This window comes from Tauraco erythrolophus, chromosome 29 (assembly GCF_009769465.1).
Source record: "Tauraco erythrolophus isolate bTauEry1 chromosome 29, bTauEry1.pri, whole genome shotgun sequence".
Classification (NCBI taxonomy): domain Eukaryota; kingdom Metazoa; phylum Chordata; class Aves; order Musophagiformes; family Musophagidae; genus Tauraco; species Tauraco erythrolophus.
The window spans coordinates 1685224-1707573 of NC_141493.1; the positions used below are offsets into that span (position 1 = coordinate 1685224).

Here is a 22350-nt window from a genome sequence, read left to right on the forward strand (position 1 = left end):
CGGTGGGGCAGCAGCAAACGAGCCAAAAAAGGCAGCTGCGATGGGCGCCTGCCTGCAGGGACTGGGAACTGCTCCCCTGAGGAAGGCTGTCCAGGGAGGTTTCTTGCAGATGTGTGACAAGTATCGGCATGATCTAAAGATTTGAGAGCAGAGCTCCATCCTAGAGGATCTGCTTTGCAGAATGAGCTTTCTCATCCCCTGAAATTAACTCTTCCCACCCCAAACCAGTCCTAGATGTTCTAAAGCAGCGGCAGGGCTGCTGTACTTAGAGGGGTTAATCCTGCTTCTCCCTCCCCACAGGCTTTTGTGCCTGGTCCGTAGGAGTCTGGGTCCTGGCCAGACACTGCATGGTGCCATATGGAATCCTCCACCTGTTTGGGGGATTTTCCTCCCCAATCCTGGTGGCTTGCCCAGACCTGGCCGCCTTTCCTTGCTTCTCATCGCAGGTTGGCAGCATCAGTTCTCGAGCTGGCATAGTCCCGCTGGCAGGCAAAGCCCCAGAGCCAGCTCAGAAGGAAGGTGGTCCTGTGTAGAACATCTCTTGCCAACGTGGCCTCAACCCAAAGTCGTGGGGCTGGAGCAGAACCTCAGCCTGTGGAGACTCAGCAATCTGGCTGCCTCTCTGGCATCCCTCACCAGCCCTGGCATCGTAAACTTCTCCCCAGCAGTATTGCTTCTCGGAAGGGAGCGTAGGCGATGCTCTGTCTCACACTGGGAACCACTGGGTAGCTGACTTGACACAGCTCTCTCATCAGGAAGGCGAGAATTGGCTGCTTTGGGCCAGTGTTTCTACAAAAGGGATGGAGTGAGAGGTCCGCTGTTCTTCTAACTGCATCTCCACTGCTTCCATGACAGGACCGTGGGTGGCAGCAGCAGCAGAAGCGACCTCCAGGCCGCTCTCCGGCCGTCACGAACCCACAGGTATGCCTTGTGGGTCTCGGCAGCTCCAATGGCTTTCCTGTCCAGGTTCTCCAGGAATGGCACCAGGTCACCGAGCCGAAGCTCGCGGGAAGAGCGCAACAACCACCCCATCCTCAGCGTCTTCGAGCTCGAAAGGCTGCTGTACACGGGAAAGACAGCCTGTAACCATGCTGATGAGGTCTGGCCAGGACTCTACCTGGGCGATCAGTATGTATCAGAAGGGGGCACGAACTGGAGGGTTCAGGGTATTTTTGTGAAATGGGAAAACCTGGGAGGGGGAGGTTGGGAAATGTGAGGGAAAGGACGGCATGATGGGTGTGATCCATTGGGACAAAGGAAGAGGAAGGACATGAGCGTGGCTGTGCAGAGAGTTCAGAGCACTGCCATGGTGGGGCAGACGGAGGTGGTGCCCCCGTGGAGTCAGGGACTGTGAGAGTGACTTAAAATTCAAGAATCTTAAGAGCCGGGCATTTTTCTTTTGCATACTGTCCTCGGAAACTTTTGTTTAACTAGTCTAAGCTTACACATCCCTGCTTTTTTTCTTACTCTCTGCAGAGATATAGCAGCCAACCGGCGCGAGCTGGCTCACCTGCGCATCACCCACGTCCTCAACGCCTCGCACAGCAAGTGGAGGGGGGGTGCCGAGTACTACGAGGGCACGGGCATCCGCTACCTGGGCATCGAGGCCCACGACTCACCTTCCTTCGACATGAGCCCCTACTTTTATCCTGCAGCTGACTTCATCCACCAAGCGCTGAATGAAGGTCGGTGATAAAGATTTCCGGGAGGGAAGTGGGGAGCAGGGATGGGAAGAAACTGCCCTGTGCTGGTGGGAAGCTGGATTGACATCCTAGTGCTAAGCATCCTAGAAAACCAAGGTATTTCTAGCCTGGGATGGTGTCTTCTGCACTGGATTACCTCCTCCAAAGAGGGAACAGGCTTGATGAGAGCACTGGCCCCCCAGGTCACAGCCCAAACCTGTGTCCTGAGCTGTGGCTGGTCCTCTTCAGTCTGTTTTGGGAGATCCCAATGCACTGATACCCTTTGCCAAGAGGGGGACCTCAGTGCATCATATTCCTGCTGTAACGGAGGCCCTGCATTTAAACCCAGAGGCTGCACACCTGAGCCACAGCTCCAGGATGCACCACGGCAAACAGTTGGGTCCTGACTATTTTTTTTAATTGGGATATTGGGTCTGCTGTGACACAGCCCCTGTGTTTCACCCCCAGGAAGGATCCTTGTGCACTGTGCTGTCGGGGTGAGCAGGTCGGCCACCTTGGTCCTCGCCTACCTCATGATCCGCCACCACATGCCCCTTGTAGAAGCCATAAAGACGGTCAAGGACCACCGTGGTATCATCCCCAACCGGGGTTTCTTGCGCCAGCTGGTCGCCCTGGACAATGCCCTGAGGCTGAAGAGGAGTTCGTGAAGGAGGACAGAGGGGGTGTGTGGTGGGACCGTTGTGTGTGTGGTGCTCACCTGACCCCGATGCCCGCTGAGTGGCAGAGATAGGGCTTTCCTCACGGTACGGACGCTTGGCAGCTAACGGGTTACATGCAGCTGGCCCCTGGGTCTCCCCCTGAGCTAAGGGGGTTCCCAGGGGCTGTTCCTAGTGGTAAAGCATAGGCCCTCAACCTGCAATCTTGCCACCTAGGTAGGCTTAATGTGTAGCCTCCTTCCCAGCCTGCTCGTTCTGAGATGCCTCTGGAGGGACTCAGCCCCATGTTCCAGGTTACTCTATCCCTGTTGGCTCCAGGAAGCCCTGTTGGCTCCAGGAAGCCCTCAAGGCTCCGTTCTTCCACGTGGCTGATGCATTTCCCAAGCCAGTCCTGTCCCTCCCTCCCAGGAGACTGAAGCTCTGTGTGCTCCTCGTCTTGTTTCCATTCGTTTTTAGTCTGCGTAGCAGTGTGAATTCGGACTGGTGTGTGGGCTCAGGCAAACGGGCCTTTTGTCGTAGCGTTTGGATGTCCTCCACGCCTAGTGTTAACCTGTAAAAATAAAAGACAGTGCTAAGGAAAAAGCTTAGCCATCATCCCTTGTCTGCTTTGGGACAGACTTCATGTGTTCAGGCTTGGATCTGCCACAGGAGTCGATGGGAGAGCATCACCCAGAGCGCTCTGGGCTGAGATGGACCTGAGTCCTCCCGGATCCTCGGTCCAGGGGCTGAACCCATCAGACCCCACTGGGGTCTGGGGCCAGTGCCTGTGCTGGGCGTCCACACTCTTTTTTTCCAGCAACGGAGACAGAAAGGAGGGCTCCTGGTGGCAAGCAGAGCTGGGCTGGCAGTCAGTTGGGCCACCATCCATCAGGAGGTGGCGATGTCGGTCTCCCACAGGCAGGCAGGCACCCAGCCCTCCACCCAGGCTCGCAGAAGGGCCGGCTGTCTACTGGGACCTGCAAAAACACCTTCGCTGCTTGCGAGGGGCATGGCTGAGCCAAGCTCCGGGAGCGTGGCCATGGCCAAGAGCACGCGCTCGTGGTGGCACCGGCCACGTGGGTGCTGGGTGGCCCCACGCGCACTGGGCCAGCGCTCATTGTCCGCCTGCTCTTATTATAGCTCCATTCTTCCTCTGCTTCCTGAGAGCACACGGAGCACCGCTCTGCTGCCGGCTCCGTGTTGTGCTGGGATCGTGTAAACACGCCGCGAGGGGAGCCCGAAGGGTGAGTCGCTTGGCGTGGGGCACACCGAGGCCGGTGCTGTGGCACCCATTACTGGTGACTGGTGGCCTCAAGCAGCCCTGCTCCAGGGAACGCCTGCCTTTAGCTCAAGTGCAATCGGGAGAGCACATTTCAGTTTCTAGCTCCTGTGGTGTCCTGTGTGTTTGATGCCCAGCTCCTGGGCTGGCAGCTTGGCTCTTACAGGCCCCTGGGTTGCTGAGGGCACGGCACCGTCCCAGAAAGGCACTGGCAGAGATGACAGACCGACTGCTGGCAGCAGGGCTGGGGTTACCCTGAGCGAGGGCTGCAGACATGGGGACAAGGAGGAACTGGCATTGGGCAACACGCAGGGGCTGGTCACGCTCTGCAGCGGCACTGGGTGCTGCTGGGTCTGTTGGACATGCCAGAAGCTTCGGCATGGGAGGATTGCAGCTTGGCAAGGTCCTGGCGGGTGTAATACGCCTCTTGTCTGATTTTGCAATTCTGCTCTGTGTCCCTTGCTGCTGCGAAGCTCCCTTTGTGCAGCCTGCTGCTCATCAGCCCCCGAACGCAGAGCGTGGCAGTTGTTTGACAAAGCTGGGATCAGGGAGGCTCCAAGCACGAGGGGGGGTTGTGTTTGGAGGATCAGCAAACTAATCCAGAGAGCGAAATCACCGACAGAGCCCATGGTGTGCTGCACCATGCTGTGTGCCCGCAGTGGCCGGGCACCTGTGTTCGGAGATCAAAGCGTAGCGTGGGAAAGTACCCAGATTTCAGGAGGACCTTCAGCACAGCCCCAGCCCCAGCAGAAACCTGCCTGATCCTTGGAGCTGTTGGCGGAGGAGGGTGCATGGAGCCCACGATACCACCGTCCCCAGCACGGGGCATGTGTGGGTACGTGGAGCCGTTTCACAGCCTCGTGCTGCCAGTCCTGCTGGCCTCATGGTCACCAGTCACCTGCAGGGTCCACAGTTTGCATGGAGACGCTGCTCATGTCCAAAACCATCCCCTGCACAAGACTGGGAGCCAGCAGAAGCAGCTCAGAACCTTCCAGAAGGTTCACCCAAAGGGCTGGTGCCTACACAAGGATGGGCTCCAGCCAGGTGACACGAGGCAGGTCATCCAAACTTGGGTCATGCCCGGAGCATTTCTGCCCAGCGGTGGGGCCGGATCCGCGCAGAGCCCTTTGCCAACGTGTGTTTCCCGTGGCAGAAACGTGCATGGTGGGCAGCGCGGACCGCGGGGATGCCGGAACGAGGATCCCGAAGGTGCGTGCGGTAGGAGCGTGCTCCACGGGAGCATCCCGGGCCGGGGCTGGCTCACGGCTCACGGCCCGGGGTAGCCGTGCCCGGAGCTCCCGGCGCTGCGCCCGCCGCGGGGGCGGCTCCGCGGGCGGCTCCGGGGGGGCCGGGGCGGGGTTTGCGGGCAGGGCCGCTCCCGGCCATGGCCCGGCGGCGCGCACGGCGGAGCCGATCCCGAATGCCCCCCTTCCAGTGGTGCCACGGTGAGAGCGGGGCCGGGGCGCGGCGGCGGGGGCTGTGGGAACGGTCGGGGCGGGGGGGGGGGGGGGTGATGGGGTGGTGGGGAGCGGGCATCCCCCCCAGCCCCTCCGGGAAAGTTGGGCATCCCGGGCGGCCCCTGCTCCCCGCCCGCCTTCCAGCCCCCCCCCTGCCGGAGCCGTGCGGGGCGCGGCGGGTCCCCGGGACCCCCGGGGCTGCGCGAGGCGGGATGAAGCAGTTTTACTTCCAGAGCAGCGAGTCTTGCTCAGCTCCCAGGAATAAAGCCAATTGCTAAATGAGTTTGCCATGCTTTCGCTCCGTGTGCTGGTTGAAATGAAAAAAAAAAAAACCCGAAACACCCAAAACAAAACAAAAAACCCGAACAAACCCTTTCATGTGCCCGCAGAAGTGGAACAAATTTATTTTTAAAGGACCTCAGACAAGGGCCTGGCTCCTCGTTCTCGTGTTTGCTGTAAGAAATTCTCAGGAACGTGGAACTGAGTTTGCACATGTGAGGGGGTTTTGGTTTAAATGAGAAGTGGTTTATTTTTATGACTAAGTAGTTGAGAAGCTGCGCTGGGAATTCCACCATCAAAGCCCTGCCTGAGCAACAAAGGCTGGGTTATTTTAATTTACGAAAGGGTTACAGCCTTTGAAGCTAAATATAATGCACCCAGTGGCTTCCTCCCCTGTAACACATACCTTGTGTGTTCTTGTGCAACTTAGGGGATCAGCAGCCGCTAGTCCTGCAGGGGGTTGGCCCTGGACATGTGGTGAGTGCATGGCTTTCCATTAAACGGGGTGCAAGTAAACGCTCCACAGCAGAAAATGCAAACTTGGCTGTGTTAAAGAAACATCCTAAATAAGGGAGACTTTGCTTTTAGAGTCTCTGTGCAGCCACCGCTCTCGCCAGCTTCCCCAGGCAGGGGCTTTGGGAAACACCGCGAACAGAGCCCACCGTTGTTCAAAGGCCAAGACGTGGGTTTAGGAGACCAGCTGTGGGCATCTGACTTGTACATTTTGGCTTTAAGCCCTGAGCTCACAAATATTTAAATCGGTGGACTCCAGCAAAATTGCTTATCTGCGCACTGCTAAGGACCTTTGCAGAACTGGGGCCATTGGTACAAATAAGTCTGAGACCCAGTAAAAAATCACATTTTCAGCATAAATAGGTGTATTCAGAATACCTCAACAGACGGCGTGTGCGGTGCTGCCGTGGCCTTTCAGCTCCTCTTTTGCATCACAATTTTTCTTCCTGTTGCTCGGCTGTAGTTCAGGGGGCTTTGCCATCGCTGGGCACGAGCCAGGTAACTGTTTGGAGGGGAGCTGGTTATCCCCCATGGAGAACTGCTTGGCTCAGGGGCAACTGTTGCTGGAAGCCTATTCCAGCATCACAGCAAAAATTATATGGAAGCTGCATTCAATTTTCTGATGCAAAGCCCACAGCTTTTGTGTGGGAGTAGAAAGAATGGTTTTATTTAATGACCTGCTGAGTTTTCCATTTGTTTTATTGAACAAGAATTGGGGTGAGGGAGAAGCTCTGCTCAGCAAAAACCCCATGCCTGCGCGGTATGGGCAGAAACTTGTGCCTGTCCTGTCTTGAAATACTGCAAAATACTGCAAACTGTTGTGCCCAGAGGGCCAAACCACACGGCGTCACTGGAGCGCGAGGGGCTGCGTTTGCAGAGGGGTCGGCCAGGCTGTTCAGCGGGGTCGAGGTGGTTGAAGTCATGCTGTAGGGTCTGGGGGAGGAACAGGGCTGGGGTCACCCTGTTAACTCAACCAGAGGCTCTGCATGCCCTCACTGCAGCTTGCACAGAGGTGTTGAGGCCAGCTCAGGGCTTAAATCTGCCAGGGAGCCGTGTGGGTCGGAGGAGGAGAAGGTGAAACACACAGCCCCGATGGGTCCAGCTGCATCTTTGCTGCTTCTGCTTATGAAGGGGAGATTTTGCAGTTTGCAGGAAAAAACACTTTGCTGGCCAGATGAACCACCTTTCTGAGCATCGTTCTTGTAGCGAGATGAGTCCAGAAAGTTAGTGCATGTCTGTAGGTACTTTCACAGACGTCTCCATCACTGGAGCGATCCCTCTTTTCTCATTTTTCAACTAAATACTTGTTCCATCACGCTGCCTTTAAGGATTCCGATTCCAGGTACGCAACTGGTAGACTCAGGCTGGTGAAATGGGTTGTTTGGGTTTGGCCTTGATGCCCATCAGGTCTTCATTTCGTGTTGGTTAGAGCCAGATTTGGTCCATTCCCTTTGAAGTAAGAATCTGAACGCCTTTGTCAGGCGAAGGGCTTTGCGCTAATGAAAACCATCGCTCGGCCCGCGCGCCCGCCGCGTCGATGGGCTCTCGTGGGGAGGAGCGGGAGGAGAAGGGGCTGGCCGAGGTCGGCAGGATCTCCCCTTTTGCATTGCCTTGCTGAGACCCGCTGCTTGAGGACTTGTCCTGGCAGGACCTTCTCATCTCGGCCGAGCTGATGGCTGCTCCTCGACCAGGAAAGGGCGCTTCCCCGGAGCCGCGCGCGCTTTTCGGCACCGCAGCCTGGAGCTCATGAATTCTTGAAAGCCTATTTAACAGGAATGAGCCTTGCTAAGCTGGTGAGTCTAAAATTAGCCTTGCCAGCTGTGTTGCGGCTGGCAGGGACATGTTAGACCGGCTCCTCTCTGCTTCCTTCAGTACGGGGCTGCAACTTGCAGCATCTCTTGTTCCACCTCAGTTTTTTCCCTGCTGCTGCTGGTTTGGCTGCCCCTCTCTCGGCACCCGTGTGGCTTTGACACACAGCTGTTACTGCCGGTGGGGAATTTGGGCATCTAACGTGGAGTAAGCAAATGTAGGGTCGGGGAATGTGATTTCTGCCCCGTGGGATGGGTGCAGCCGGGCCGAGCGTGGGGACTGGAGGGACAGCCCTGTGCAGAGGAGCGATGTCTGGGTGTGTTGTTGAGGGTTTGTATGCTGCGTTTGAGCCCCTTAAAACGGGCACAGAGGGCTGCACAGGGGATGTTAGCCAGGGATTTGTCCCCCCTGGGCCTCTCCATCCCAGCCTGCCCGGTGCTTCTCCTGGAAAACCTCTGGGATGCACATCCCAGCCTTTCCCTGCTCTGCAGAGCTGATTCTCCTCCCGCTATCCCCAGACAAGGGCTTTTCCGTCTCATCACGGGTGGTCACGAGCTGCCCACAGAGCAGGTCCGAGACATCCCTCGGGGGCTGGCAAGGAGCCGTGGCCCGGAGCAGCCCCCCGGCCCCGCTCCCCTTGCCCCTCACAGGGCTGTAACTCGGGTTTGGGCTGTTTCTGTCTCCACGGCTTTTGTGGCACGGAGGGGAACGGCTGGTGCTTTTCAGCAGACCCTGAGTAGCTCTCAGTTCGAAACACACGCAGGAAGGGTTATTGTTTCCCTTGTGACCCGTGATTGTTACCACAACCCACCGCTCTCTGTTTGGCCACCTTCAAATGAGGCTTCCTCATCCATCCGCAGCTGCTCTGCAGCCTGTGTCCCACCACCGGGTGCACCAGCATTACCTCATTTCATTGCTCAGTGTTTCGTTTTTTTCAGACCTGATATTTTTTTTTTTAGAGCATTTCTCAATCATTTCCAGCAGGGAAGTGGGAAAAAAAAGTAACCTTTCTTATTGTCTTTTCCTGCACCTGGTGGTCTCAAGAGCAGAAGGCTGGGAGAGGAGGACCTGACAAACAAATCCTCCCTTTCTTGCTCAGTAGATGAGGTGGTTGATGAATCGTCTCCGATGAAGAGAAGATCAGCAAGTGGCTCTGCCCTCTGTAGCAGGAAAACCCCATTTATTTCCTACAGTCCGGACTCTCCGTGGTGCCTGCCTTGGCTGCACAGCGGCAAACCTTGTCCCCAGAGCCGTCCCCAGCCCCGTCTCTCTGACCATGGTGGCTTTGGCCATTGCATCGATGGGGCGTGTAAATTCAAAGCGCACTGCAAAGCAGATAACTGGGAACAGCTGGGAATCGAGTGTCCCAGGGCAAGACCTCAGCCTGGGGGTGCCGCCTGCCCATCCCACTCGGGCTCCCCTTGCTCTGCGGATGTCCCGGGCCTCTCTCGAGCGGCTGTAGTGGAGCCCACGCTGCCACCTTCACTCCCCATCACAGTGGGGAGGAAACCAGACGGACCAAACCTGGGATCTCGCTGCTTGTGCAGAGGTTTCTGCCACTCGCTCTCTTCCTGTCTCTGCTCTCCGTGGTGGAGAGCAAATCTCATCCTCTCCTGAGAAACAGGTGGGGGATTTTAGTGGACTGTAATTAAACCCAGACATGTTTCTGTAGGAGCTTTTTGATGAGATTGCACAGCATGGGAACAGAGGGTGCTGAGCGGAAGGGGCAGGGGGAGATGCTCCCCGGAGCACAGATGGGCCTCGGGGGCTACTCTCCTTTAAAGTCTCATCGGAGAGAGATCTGAGGAGAAATCAAAGCTCCAGCTCTTGTGGGGTCAGCATGATTTCAAGACATAAAAAGCGGTGCTTGCTTAGTGCCAGAGCCTGACTTTGTGTCAGCTCCCAGCAGAGGCAGCTGCAGTGGGTCTGGTATTTCTGCGCCTTTCCCCCTCGGTGGGGTGGGGACCCTCCTGCGCTGTCCCCAGCTCTGCGTGACGCCCTTCTCCACGTTCCCCCGTGGTGTCAGACTTGCAGCGGGACGTGGCTGGCATGTGCTGGAGCCCACGTTTTCGCTCGGAAGGGGGATTCAGCCACTGTGTTGCTCAACGTGCTCCTGCACAGCCCCGGCGCTTCTCCCAGCACCGAGGACAAACCAGCCACTTGCCATTTCTGGCTCCCACGGAGCAATGACAGATGCCAACTGTTCTTGTTTTTCAGGCTCTTTTTTTGCTCTGTCCTTCCCTAAATACCCTTCCAGCCTCCATGTATTTCTCTGGAGATGAAAACACGGGGCCTCCTTTTCTCCCAGACGCCTGGATTCTGCCAGGGGTGGGTTTGTGCTGCTGGAGAAGGGGTTTGTGACTGTAGAAATGCCGCCGTGTCTGCTGCCCGTGCCACGCTGAGCTGCTCTAAGGGGCTGCTGCTCTTCCTGGGGAGATCTCCAGTTCACAGGTCATGAGACAATGTCTTGGCATTGGTTTCTGGCCACTTTGCAAACTCTGGAGGGGACAAGTCAGCCCCGGCTTGCTCTGCTCTCACAGCACATCTTCTTCACCTTTTTTTCCCCACCTTCCATCGTGAACGCTGACTTTTCCCCCCCAAAGGGTGCTCCTGCAGTCTGGGGCTGATTTACACCGGTAAACCCTGCACGATGCCTCCCATCACGTTCCAGGATCTGCCACTGAACATCTACATGGTCATTTTCGGCACCGGCATCTTTGTCTTCGTGCTCAGCCTCATTTTCTGCTGCTACTTCATCAGGTGAGCCGGGGGCCGTGGCGGTGGGTTCCCATCCCTGGGGCACCCCCAGCCCTTCCCGGCAGCCCCGTCATTCTGTCCCATAACGCGGGAGCCGCTCGCCACGAGGATCTGCCCCGGGGAGCGGGGCTGGCTGCCCGCCACGCTGGGGCCAGGCGCGGTCGCGCTCCCCACGGTCCCCTGCAGCCGGAGCAGGGCAGGAAGCGCAGGAAGGGGCTCTTGTTTTTCAGGGGACCGTGCAGAGGGATGCATTGTGTCGGCCAGGGAAGGAGCGGTGCTGCATGGGAGAGGATGTCTTCACATTTCACTCCCTGCTCAGGGAGGGCTATTTTTAAACCCAAAGCCGAGGCAGCAGCTGGTGTTTCTGTAGCGCCTGGGTGGCTCAGTGCTTCCCGGCGGGATGCCCCAGCTCCACTGATGTCCCATGTGTGTCTCAGCCATTTGTGGGACTGTGAAAGCACATCCCAGTGCCTCGGTTGGAGGAGGAGAAGCCCCGCTGCGAGCAGTCCCCTTCTCCCCATGGGTTTCTGGGTGCTGGGTTTCTCTGCCAGGCGCTTTTCCCCAGCACCCTCGCCCCAGCCAAGGCCACAGCGGGGCTGGGAGCTGCCGGTGGGCGAGTGCTGGAAATACAGTGCTTCCTGCACCACGAACGACTTCCCAAGGCAAACAATCGGCGCTGCCGGCTCTTATCACTCCCTGCCGCCGATTCCTGCCGGCGCTGGAGGTGGCCCAAGGCCCTGCTGTACCACTCTGGCCGGGCATGGCCTCAGGCTGGTCCTGCACAAGCGCAGCCTCAGAGCTGCTTATCCCCAAATCCCGGTCGGGAAGGGTGCGTCCCCCTGATTTCAGGTGCCTCCCGAATGTTTCTGGCCGCGCCGTGCGGACGTGACCCTGAGGATGCTGCGAAGCTGACGGTGCCTTTCTCTCCCCCTCTGCAGCAAACTGCGGCACCAGGCTCAGAGCGAGAGGTTCGGGTACAAGGAGGTAAAGTCGATGGTTGTTTTCTGCACGTGCCCACAGCGGCTCGGGGCCGAGCGGGAGGTGGGTGCAGGTGGGTGGGGGCACAGCGGGGACCAATGCTGCTCGTCACGCCTGGGCTGAGGGGTTGAAAAGGAGCGTGCAGTGCCTGCTGCACCCGGGCTCTGCCTGCCCCTGCCCAGCTCATTTCAGCTCTCGTTGGGGCTCCTGGCAAAACCCCTCCTGTGTTAATCCTTTGCCTCCTTTTCTCCCTCAGGTGGTTCTGAAAGGCGATGCCCGGAGGCTTAATGTACACGGGGTGAGTGGTACCACCTCTGGTTTGGGACGGAGCTGGGGATAGTGGGGACGAGGCTCTGGGGCACATCCCATCCCTTCTGCAGGGAGAGTGAGGCTGGGATGGGAATGTGCCAGCACTGCATGGCTGGGAATCGGGAGGGAAACCCCCTCCCCAGGGACATTTTGGGAACTGGGCTGAACTCCCAACTGGAAAAACCCAGGAAGAGGCGCTGCAGCACTGAGATTTCTCCGGCCACAGCGTTTCTGGTGGGAACAGGGTCACACGTGGGGGCGTCGCGCTGGGTCCCACGTGTTCACACCCACCCTCACTCTCCATCTCACCTACTGCAGCAGACCTGCGCCGTCTGCCTGGAAGATTTTAAGGTGAAGGAGGAGCTGGGGGTGCTGCCATGCCAGCACGCCTTCCACAGAAAGTGAGTATGGCCACCGTGGCCGGTGGAGGGATGCGGAGAGGGGAATTTCCCCGGCGAGGATCTGCATCCTCCCATCTTTCTGCCCCGCAGGTGCCTGGTGAAGTGGCTGGAGGTGCGCTGCGTTTGCCCCATGTGCAACAAGCCCATGGCGGGTCCGGCGCAGCCCCGCGCCGGCATCGGCACCCTCCTGGACGAGCTGGTGTGAGCAGCCCCGTGCCTCGCCGGACGCATCCTGCCGGGACCGTCCGCATCCTGCCAGGGCCATCCGCACACAGCATCACCCGGCCCCGCGCATCCCGGGGGATCGGACGGTTCATCTCGAAGGATTTGGGATTTTTAACTCGCACGCCGTTGGCTTTGTTTTGGGGGGGGGGGGGGTGTCGTTTGCTCTTTTGTGTCGCCCCGGTTGCGCTCCGGGGGGGCACCGGGAGCTCCGGGGCTCCCCAGGACCACCGGGGGTGGCCGCACAGCGCAGGAGGGAGCTGCGCCCCCCCCGCTCGCCCCTACCTCTCCGCCGCACGGAGCATTTTCGCACCCGGCGCTGGGGGGGGGGGACCGTTTTGTGTACAACGATTAAACGGATAATTCGTTTCTCAGCCGGGCGGAGCCGTGACCGGGCGCGGGGGCCGGTGGCGTTTCGGGGGGACCGGAGAAACCGGGGGGGAAGCGGGAGTTCCCGAACGAACCGCGGGGCCCCCCCGCCCCCGTTTCCCGCTGACTTTGCACATGAATGAAACCACGTGACCCCCCGGCGCTCAGAAGGGACTGTGCCACGTCGTAACGCAAGGGCGCACACGTCACGCAGCCGCGTGCCGCTCCCATTCATCATTCGCTATGAACCGGAAGGATCGCGGAAAATGTTCCCGCGCCGGACCCCATCGCCGCGCCCCTCACCGCAAGGTCGCGGCGAGACACTCCCGCATCGGTTCTCCCGCGCTACCCGGTGCGCGCCGCTCTGCCCCATCGGTGCCCGCGCTCACACCGCCCTCCCGTCCTCCCCTGGGCCGCGGGACCGTTCTTCCCCCGCGTACGAGGGCCTCATTACTCATGCTAATTTATTCACGCATAGCCACGCCCCCTCGGCTTGGCTTTTACGGCAATGGTGGGAGTTTGCGACAGCGGCGCGGTTTGCGGCAGATGGAGGCGCTTTGCTGCGGGGGTCTGTGCTCGCAGCGCGGCGCTGCCCGCGGGGCGTGAGGGGGTTTCGGAGCGGGGACGGTGACCGCGACCGCGGGGCGGGGTCCGGCCCGGGGCCGCTCGGGCCATGGAGCTCCGCGGCCTCGTACGAGCCCTGAGGGCGGAGGGGCCCGGGGCGCTCCCGCCCGCCGAGCAGGTGCTCCTCCAGGTCGGGCCGCTCCTCTCGGCGGGGGCCGGCGGCGCCCCCCGGGCCGCGGTGCGGGACCTGGGCGAGCTGCTGGAGGCGGCGGACTGGCGCTGGCTGCTCGCGGGGCTCAGCCCCGCGGCGCTGGCGGCGGCGGTGGCCGCGCTGAGCCGGTACGCCGCCCCCCCGAAGCGGGAGCGGGATGGAGATGCCGCCGACCGTCCCGGTGCGGCCAGCGCGTACGCGGCGGCAGCCGAGAGAGCGGCGGATGTGGGCGCGGTGTTTCTGCACCTCCTCGCGAAGCTGGAAGCTGCCAAGGCACAGGAATCCCTGGGTGGCCCTGCGGTGGGTCCCATCCTGTGCCGCGTCATGGGGCCCATCTACATCTTTGCTGCGACGCACGTCGTGGAGAGGCCCTGGACGAACGAGAGGTCTCAGGCAGTGGCACAGGAGCTGCTGGCGTCGCTGGTTCGGGCCGCAGGCTGCGGGTCGGTGGAGGAATTCCTTCGAGGAAGGAACGAAGATGAGGAAGGAAGATTTGCAGCAGTGATGGGGCTCCTGAAGCAGGAGTTAACCAAGTGAGTGGGAATGGGAGGGCGGCAGTGGAGAGGGTGGTGTGTTTGGCTGGTCCCTTTGCAGGAAATACTGGAAGCTCTGGGGAAACTGTGAGCTCAGGCGTTACAAAACACTCAGTGGCAAATACAGGCCAAGAGCTGGACAAGTACCCCAGTAAGGAAGCGGTGGGGGGACAATCAGAGCTCACTGCCAGCTGAGAGGCCCATATGCAGAGGAGATGAGTGTTCGTTAGCCCCAGTGTTCACTGAGCTTTTGATTGTGTTTCCAGGGACACTTGGAAGCGTAACCCCACCACGAAGCACGTGTTCTGCTGGACGCTGCCTCACATCACCCGGCCCTGGCTGAGCTGTTACCTGGAGCGTGTCCTCCCGCCGTCGCTGCTCATCTCGGATGACTACCAGGAGGAGAATAAAATCCTGGGTGTGCGCTGCCTGCATCACATCGTTCTCAATGTGGTAAGGGATTTGGGGAATTGGATCCCTTTCGGGGTGTTGTGTGAAGAAAGGGCAGGTTGGATGCCTGTCACGATTCCTGACTTGTAACCCCAATTCTGCCGTTTACCTGGCAGTTCTGCTCCATCCTTCATGCTGTCCCTGTGTGTTTAAATGCGGGTAGTTCTTATATCTGTTACACCGAGCAAAAAATCACTTAGCCACCTTTTGAGCTCAGCTGGTTCATGTCAGCCTTCAGCAGTTTGCAGAGCAGGATGTTAAAGAAATGCCAGTACAACTGCAGAGCAGCAGCTGGGGAGGAAAGTGGCTGCCCCTGTGCATGGCAAGGTTCAGCCTGCGTTTATTACGGCACCTGCTCCCGCTTTCTTGTAAGCAGAGCTCCCAACGCGCAGCGTGTGCGAGCGTTGTTTTTGTAACACCTGGCTTTGTGAAGGCTCTTCTTTTTCAGTGAGTTAAGGGGATGCTGAATGTGATGCGCAGGAGTAATGCTCTGTTCTCTGTTGTTGCAGCCAGCTGCTGATCTGTGCCAGTTCAACAGGGCTCTGGTGGTGTACCACGCCCTTTACAACCATCTCTATTCACGAGAGGCCCCTCTCATCCAGGTGTGACAGCAGAGCTTCGTTTTAATCTGCCTTGTGGTGTTGGGTATCAGCCCCACTGAGGAGGGGAGAGCTGGCTTAAGGTGTGAGGAGGCAGAACCAGTTTCCTTGCAGACAGTCCAGTCAGGCTGTTAACTGGCTGATGCACGTGGCCGAGAGACAAGATAACTCAATAGATTTCAGGAAAATATCAAAGCGGAGGGATTCCTCTTGCCTCCTGTCCCCTTCCAGGTGGCAGCCTTGCTGAAGAAGGCCCACCACAGGGGTAACAGGTAGAAGAAACAGTCAGGTGTGTCAGATGAACTGCAGCAGCTGTGGGTGGTCAGGGGGTTGGAAGTTACTGGTGTTTTGGAGAGAACATCAAAAGGACTGCCCGGGTTTACTGTCTCACAAACCAGGCAGTACTGCTGTGCCTCCTGGATTTGCTGCCGATCCTGGAGAGGGCCCAGCGGCACCAGAAGCAGGCCAGACCAACAGCCCACTGCGATGAGGTGCTGCAGCTGGTTCTGACCCACATGGAGGCAGAGCATCGCCTTGCGCTGCGGCGGGTGTATGCCAGGACCCTGCCCGCCTTTGTGCAGCGGTGAGAGCCAGTCGCAGCCCTGCAGGGACTTGCTTTGGCCTCGGGCTGTACCTCCCTGCTCAGTGTGTGTTCCTGCGTGTCATGTCAGCAGGCTTGGCATCCAGATAGCGCGGCACCTGAAGAGGCTGGAGCGAGTTATCCTGGGGTATCTGGAAGTCTATGATGGCCCTGAGGAAGGAGCCCGACTGGGAATACTGGAGACACTGCAATGCACCATAGAGCATGCTTGGCCCAGGTACTGGTCTGGGAGTGGAAGATACTGTAGAAAACGTGTCCTGAATACCGTCCCTCTTTCAGAGCCAAAGTTACAAGAGCTTGAGGAAAAGGCTCTGAAATCTTAAAGGAGAATCTGTCACAGGGAGGAATCGCTGGCATTCCTGCTTTTCTGAAAAACCTTGGGCAAAAATTAAGCTGGGTCTTCATTTTTATCTGACCTCTGCCTGTTGTAGAAGCATCAACTTGGCTAAAAACTAAATCTTGTGTTCTCTGCATGGCAGAACCGTGGAGTAAGCCCCGTGCTGTGAATTAGGCTGCCCCAACGACAGGGATGCACCATCCCAAGGCTACCTCCGTGTGCAGGACTGCTGTCCTCCCTCTGCTGGGCACACGGAGCGAGGCAGCTGCCCCAGCCTCACCACTGAAGCAGCTGGGCTTTTCTTTAGGCCAGCTGCAGCCCCGCTCCACACGTGAAGGGCAACCAGCAGCTCCTGCCCGAAGTGTGTGGGAGCTGCTAAGGGAGGCTGCGCTTTCCCCTGGCTTGCCAAGAGGATTTAGAGTAAGGCATGCTCGCCCTTTCCTGTTGCAGAATGCCATGCAGGCTCCCTGTGCTCCTCCAAGCCCTGCTGAAGATGATCTGGGACGTGCACACTGACCAGGGTTCAATGCCAGAGCCGGTAAAAGCTGCCTTGCTCCAGGGGGCTACGGAATGCCTCATCCTGCTGGATCGCTGCTCCGAAGGGCAAGTGAAGGTGAGCAGGGAACCCAGCACCGCTTCACCTGGGATCCCTTCGTCCCACCCACCCCAGCATTAGTGCTTGACTTGCTTGATAAATGACTTGACTGATGTACCAACAGGTATCTGTACACGTTTTGTATAATTCTCTTCCAGCAGAGAGCTGGCAGAGGGTTGGTCACACCATGAACCTGAGTGTGCCAGGGTGCTGGAAATCAGTGTTTTTCTTGGTAACACCACGAACCTGAGTGTGCCAGGGTGCTGGAAATCAATGCTTTTCTCGTTTCAGGTCCTGCTGGAAGGCGTGTACAGCAGCTGTGAGGAGAACCGCGTGCGGGAATGCATCAGGAAGGTGCAAGGGAACACATGAGACATGGCTGATCAATGCCTACCCTGCTTTTTGTACAGTAAACTTTTTTTATTTCTTTAAAAATACTGTCTTGCTCATCCCACTCCTGTTAGCCCTGTACCTCCCCCAAAGAAAATACACTTTGCTCACCCAGCCACATGAGGCATCTGCAGCTTTAGAACAGAGCAGCAGTGCCCCAGTCCAGGCTCCTTCCTGGAGCACGTTCTGTGGCTGTAGACAAGGCGGGGAGCCTGCCTTAGAACTGCACTCCATGCAGCAGTTGTACAAGTGCCTGGGGTCGGACAGAAACCCTTCTTTTCCTAAGGAAACTCATTAGTCAACAGTACTGAAAGAGAAGTAGTTATTGGGGGTCCTGCATGGAGTGGCAGAGGCTGGAAGGAGGTCTGGGGACAGGTCTGGAGCCCTCTCGCTCAGTTCCAAGTGCGAGTTCAGGAAGGAGTCAGACTGCTTTCGTTTTGGTGGTTGGCTCTGTTTCTTCTTCATACTCTATTTCAATGTAGGGACGTTTTCTTCTGGCTGGGCCTTTCAGGGGAGTTTTCCCTTTAGATTTGGAGTGAGAGGCTTTCTCCTCTACTTCTTCCTCCTCTTCCTGCTCCTCTTCGCTACTTGTTTCCAACTTATCCATGTCCTGAGAAAGAAAGACGAGTGATGTCAAAGCACGCTGTGTAACTAAACCTCCTCTTTCTGCAAAATTACCTCCTGTATCTGATTCCATTTTAGAATTCCTGGCTCCCAGCTGTCTAGCCAGAGGAGCTGGGTTGTAGTGGATACAGTGCAGTCTGACTGTCTCATTTCATTCCACAAATCTGATTTCACTGGCTCTTATCCCATCACCAGAGACACCAAGAGGGTGGAGGTTACTTTCAAACAGCTTGGCCCAACAGTTTAAACCTGGGGCTTCACCTACCTCAAAGTCACTGAGGTCACTGTCATCTGCTTCCACAAACTCCCTTTTATCCATGTCCTGAAAGAAATAAAGTCGGCAGCTAGCACGTGCACACTGAGCACAATGCAGCACCATGACTTCCAACAGAAAAGCCATCAAGTTCACCACTTGCACACACAAGTTGCTTTTTCTGAGTCCACCTCCCCTCATCCCCTCTTCTCACCCTGACATTCAAACTGTGGTGCCCACCATGTGGGTGAATCGGAGGCGCTGCACCAGGACAGGGAAGGATTAACTGCGGTGCGGTGGCTGAAGGCCTTACCTCGTCATCTTCCTCCTTCTCTGCCTCAGACTCGCTCTCGCTTTCTGCATCTTGCTGCTGGAGAGCTTTGTCAAAGGCGTGAATGGGGAAGTTGTAAATGTCTCCATACTGGAAAGGAAAATGGATTTTCTGAAAGTTACGGGAAGAAGACAGGTGGCAGTGGTAGGGTCATCTAAAGCCTGTGGCCTGCACGGGGGAAGACCCAAACTGGGCTGAACTTGCAGCTCAGCCCCTTCCCTAGTTCCCAAGTATGTGCTGCTGTACAGAAAGTGAGGGGCTCTGCCTTTGGGGAAGCCAGTTCTCTGGGCTGTTACGAAGCCCCTCCAGAAGGACAGCATGCAGTCACCCCCCACCCCTCCTACATGGGTGGTGCTTCTCTCTCACACCAACACCCGGGTCCCTCCCTGGAGAACCAGCAGGACAGAGGGCAGCAGGAGCAGTTTCACTGCTGTGCTTGAAGGCAGTGATCCTTACTGTATCCTGTTTCAGTCTTTCCAGTAATTCCTTCTCGATGGCATTATCCAGCTGAGCGGCAATCAGGGCTTTCTCCTGATGGAGCAAAGAGGAGCGGTGTCAGTTTTTTGAAAAATGTGGAACAGAAGCAATGGGCAGGAGATGACGTGAAAGAGTGGTGTTACCTCTCTTCTCTTCTCTCGCCTTTCAATCTTCCTGCGTAAAGGAACGAGCTTCCTCCTGCAGGGAACAACAAGCGGGAGTGAGTGAATCCATCAGCCCCTCATGTAGCAGATGAGCAAACGGTCATTGGAGCAACAACCAGTAGTTGTAGGTGAGAGACGTGGCTGTAACTAAGTGCATTTCTGTACGCAGACTACACCGCAGTGGAATCCCTCCCAGCCAGCTCCATTTACCTGAGGCATCTTCCCGAGCCTCAGGAAAACAGCCCCGCGCACCGGGGCTGTGCGTGCCGCCGGCGACAGCGGCTCGACAAGCCGCACCAACACCACCGTTCCCAGTTGTGTCACTCACTGTCGCTTGAGCGTCAGCTTCCGGATGCGGATGAGGTACTGCGTGATCTTGGTGAAGCGCTGCTTGCACTTGTGCCGGAGGAACCGCGGCCAGTAGATGAGGTTCTCGTCTATCTCTTCCAGTGCTTTCTCGTAGTTCTTGCTCAGCAGGACCTGGAAGGGGAAAGGGTTGAGCTGTGGAGCAGCAATGGGACGCCTGTGCTCCTGGGAGGAGTCCCATGGCTCCCTGCCCTCCGCTGCGTTACACTGGAGCACACCGAGTTACCGGTCTGCGAGTCTACCTGACCTGCGTGGCCAGCAGGTCCAGGGAGGTGATTCTGCCCCTCTGCTCTGCTCTCATGAGACCCCACCTGGAATACTGTGTTCAGCTATGGGGTCTCCAACACAAGAAGGACATGGAGCTGTTGGAGCGGGGCCAGAGGAGGCCATGGAGCTGATCCGAGGGCTGGAGCACCTCTGCTCTGGAGACAGGCTGAGAGAGTTGGGGCTGTTCAGCCTGGAGAGGAGAAGGCTCTGAGGAGACCTTCCAGCACCTAAAGGGGCTACAGGAAAGCTGGAGAGGGGCTTTGGACAAGGGCGTGTAGTGATAGGACAAGGGGCAATGGATTTAAACTGAAAGAGGGGAGATTTCGATTAGATATAAAGAAGAAATTCTTCCCTCTGAGGGTGCTGAGGCACTGGCACAGGTTGCCCAGAGAAGCTGTGGCTGCCCCATCCCTGGAAGTGTTCAAGGCCAGGTTGGATGAGGCTTTGGGCAACCTGGTGTAGTGGAGGGTGTCCCTGCCCATGGCAGGGGGGTTGGAACTGGATGATCTTTGAGGTCCCTCCCAACCCAAACCTTTCCATGGTTCTATGATTCTGCTCTCATTAACTCACCCGCTCCCAGAGCCGACGGGGAAACGGTGCCCGCTCGATTACCTTCATGTACAGGTAACACCGACCTGAAGAAAAAAGGAATGTGATCCCAGCAGAAACACCAAGCATGTTCCCAACAGTGGGGGAGAGGGCTCAGAGCCGGGGTGCCCTCAGGCAGGTGGGATTCTCCCCCTCCCCACCCAAGGGGTTGTCCCACCTTTCTCCTCCCGGATGGTCGCATACTGGCTGTTGGCCAGTGGGCAGGAGGAGCGGTTGCACAGACCGGTCAGGTTATACTCATTCCGGCAGAAATTCTGGGTTTTTGTCCTGGAAAGAAGAGAGGAGAGATAACGGGGGAGGGCAGGAGCGCCCCGCTGCCCACCCGACCCCTCTGACCATCACTCCTGGCCGCGGTGGCACAGGGATGAGGGGAACACATCCCCCCCCGGCCCCTCTCCCTGCGGAAGCACCCTCCAGACCGCCCCCCAACCGCTGGAAAAGCTCAGCCCACCCCCCCACATCCCCAAAAAAAACTCACGTTATCTTGAAGGAGCAGAACTGCCTGTTCCCCAGCATGTCCCAGACAACCTGCGGGGACAAACACCGGCACCGTTCACCCTCCGCCTCCCGCAGCCCCCCATGAGACCCTAACGGGGGGGGGGGGGCACCGCACAAAGACTGGGGTCCCCACTGGCGGGGGGGGGGGGCACATCTGCTGCCGCATTCCCATATATTCCCATATTTCCCATATTCCGCATCCTATATACAACCCGCGGTCCGTCTGCCGCCCCCCCTCCGAGCACCCCCCCACCCCCCGGTGGGGGAGTGCTCGGGGGGGGGGCAGACGGACGGAACCTGGGGGCTGTAAACGCCACGGGGTGGTCGGGGTCGGGGGGGGTGCGGACTCACATCGTCCGAGTGCATCGTGCCGGTGCGGCCGCTGCGCGCGCCGCCGTTACCGGAAAAGGCGGGGCGAAGTCTCGCGAGAGGGGAGGTGTGTGATGGGGGAGGGTTTGGGGGAGGTTCCGGCAATGAAGCTGCGGAGCGTTTCGGTTTTGTATTGCGGAGGTTGCGAGGGAAACGCACAAGGAGGGGAAAGTCCTCCCTACACAGCTGCCAGGACCCTCCGTGCATCCCTCGGTTTCCCTGAGCCGCAGAGCTGGCGTGCATCGCTGGGAATGCGCGCAGGAATTAGTCGTGGAGTCATGGAATGGGTTGGGTTGGGAGGGACCTCAAAGGTCATCCGGTTCCAACGCCCCTGCCATGGGCAGGGACACCCTCCACTACACCAGGTTGCCCAAAGCCCCATCCAACCTGGCCTTGAACACTTCCAGGGATGGGGCAGCCACAGCTTCTCTGGGCAACCTGTGCCAGTGCCTCACCACCCTCATTATAAAACATTTCTTCCTTAGATCCACTTGAAATCTCCCCTCTTTCAGTATAGAAATGTATATTAGTATAGCAGATGAGTTTTTTCAGCAGGGTGGGTAAAGGAATCGAGTGGTTTGATGCCAAGATCACAGCCTGATTCTTCCCTCGGAGCAGAGAAACTCCCATCAATGTAACCGGCGCTGAAGTTGATTTATTAATTAGAAAGCCCAAGGTGCCAGTGCCGGAGGGAGGAGCCTGGCGCTGCCGATGACAGCAAAGCGGTGCCCGGTGAGGTGCCCGGGGAGGGAGATCGGATCTGCCTCCGCCGTGCTCCCGCGGGTGGGTTTCCAGAGCAACCAGCCGCTGGGCACACAGAGGGGTTTCCAGTTAATATTGAACTGGGAGGTGAGCTGTGGAGGTGTGAATAAATCCCCAAATAGAACGGCTCGCTCTTTTTCCTTCCATCGCAGAAAGCAAACACGTTTTTATTCTTGGCAAAGCAAGGAAACAGGTGGAAGATAAAAATAACGCTGTTTTTGAGAACAGGCTTAGCATTAGTCACTTCCAGTCAGCCTAAGAAATATAATTTCATCTTGTATGTGCAAAGCCAGGGGCAACGGGCCCGCTGTGGATGTGGGATTGCCTGACAATAGCCATTTATGACCTTTGGTAATGAGTCATAAGGTACCAAATCTTGATGAATTGTTACGATCCTCCCGTTTCCCTGCTGGCAAGCGCATCTGCGTTGTGCCGCTCGGGCTCCGGAGCGGTGAATCATCTGTTCTTTCTGGCAAGTGGAATGGCTGTGCGTTACACAACTGCTCATTCAAGACAGAAATGAGTTTGTATAAACTGCCAACGGTGGAGCCAGAGAAGTTGTAAGTTTGAGGTGACACTGGAAAAAATGAGATCATGGGAATTTTCGCTGATACTTACGTCATTAATTTGGTGCCGCTA

General features: G+C 57.7%; 4 protein-coding genes and 1 non-coding gene across 5 annotated transcripts; 3 read left to right on the forward strand and 2 right to left on the reverse strand.

Annotated features, from left to right (window-relative positions):
- Nucleotides 1-862: 862 nt before the first annotated feature.
- Nucleotides 863-2350, forward strand: DUSP26 (dual specificity phosphatase 26). Its single transcript, XM_009981588.2, has 3 exons — nucleotides 863-1128; nucleotides 1477-1685; nucleotides 2151-2350. Exons 1-3 carry the CDS (start codon nucleotides 950-952, stop codon nucleotides 2348-2350), a joined length of 588 nt encoding a protein of 195 aa, XP_009979890.1. The 5' UTR covers nucleotides 863-949.
- A 2651-nt stretch (nucleotides 2351-5001) lies between these two features.
- Nucleotides 5002-12325, forward strand: RNF122 (ring finger protein 122). Its single transcript, XM_086628105.1, has 6 exons — nucleotides 5002-5062; nucleotides 10279-10435; nucleotides 11371-11416; nucleotides 11667-11708; nucleotides 12038-12120; nucleotides 12211-12325. The coding sequence occupies exons 1-6, from the start codon at nucleotides 5002-5004 to the stop codon at nucleotides 12323-12325; spliced, it is 504 nt and encodes a 167-aa protein (XP_086484231.1).
- Nucleotides 12326-12873: 548 nt separating this feature from the next.
- LOC147526654 (small nucleolar RNA U13) lies at nucleotides 12874-12969 on the reverse strand. Its single transcript, XR_015222918.1, has one exon. It is a non-coding gene; the product is annotated as a small nucleolar RNA U13 (small nucleolar RNA).
- A 400-nt stretch (nucleotides 12970-13369) lies between these two features.
- TTI2 (TELO2 interacting protein 2) lies at nucleotides 13370-16993 on the forward strand. The gene is made up of 7 exons (XM_086627968.1): nucleotides 13370-14019; nucleotides 14286-14472; nucleotides 14979-15071; nucleotides 15467-15651; nucleotides 15743-15886; nucleotides 16457-16619; nucleotides 16893-16993. Exons 1-7 carry the CDS (start codon nucleotides 13385-13387, stop codon nucleotides 16971-16973), a joined length of 1488 nt encoding a protein of 495 aa, XP_086484094.1. The 5' UTR covers nucleotides 13370-13384; the 3' UTR covers nucleotides 16974-16993.
- A 30-nt stretch (nucleotides 16994-17023) lies between these two features.
- On the reverse strand, nucleotides 17024-20963 carry MAK16 (MAK16 homolog). The gene is made up of 10 exons (XM_086627969.1): nucleotides 20932-20963; nucleotides 20561-20610; nucleotides 20240-20349; nucleotides 20044-20108; nucleotides 19169-19320; nucleotides 18820-18874; nucleotides 18656-18730; nucleotides 18182-18289; nucleotides 17881-17937; nucleotides 17024-17601 (listed from the first exon to the last, which is right to left on the reverse strand). Exons 1-10 carry the CDS (start codon nucleotides 20944-20946, stop codon nucleotides 17413-17415), a joined length of 876 nt encoding a protein of 291 aa, XP_086484095.1. The 5' UTR covers nucleotides 20947-20963; the 3' UTR covers nucleotides 17024-17412.
- Nucleotides 20964-22350: the final 1387 nt, after the last annotated feature.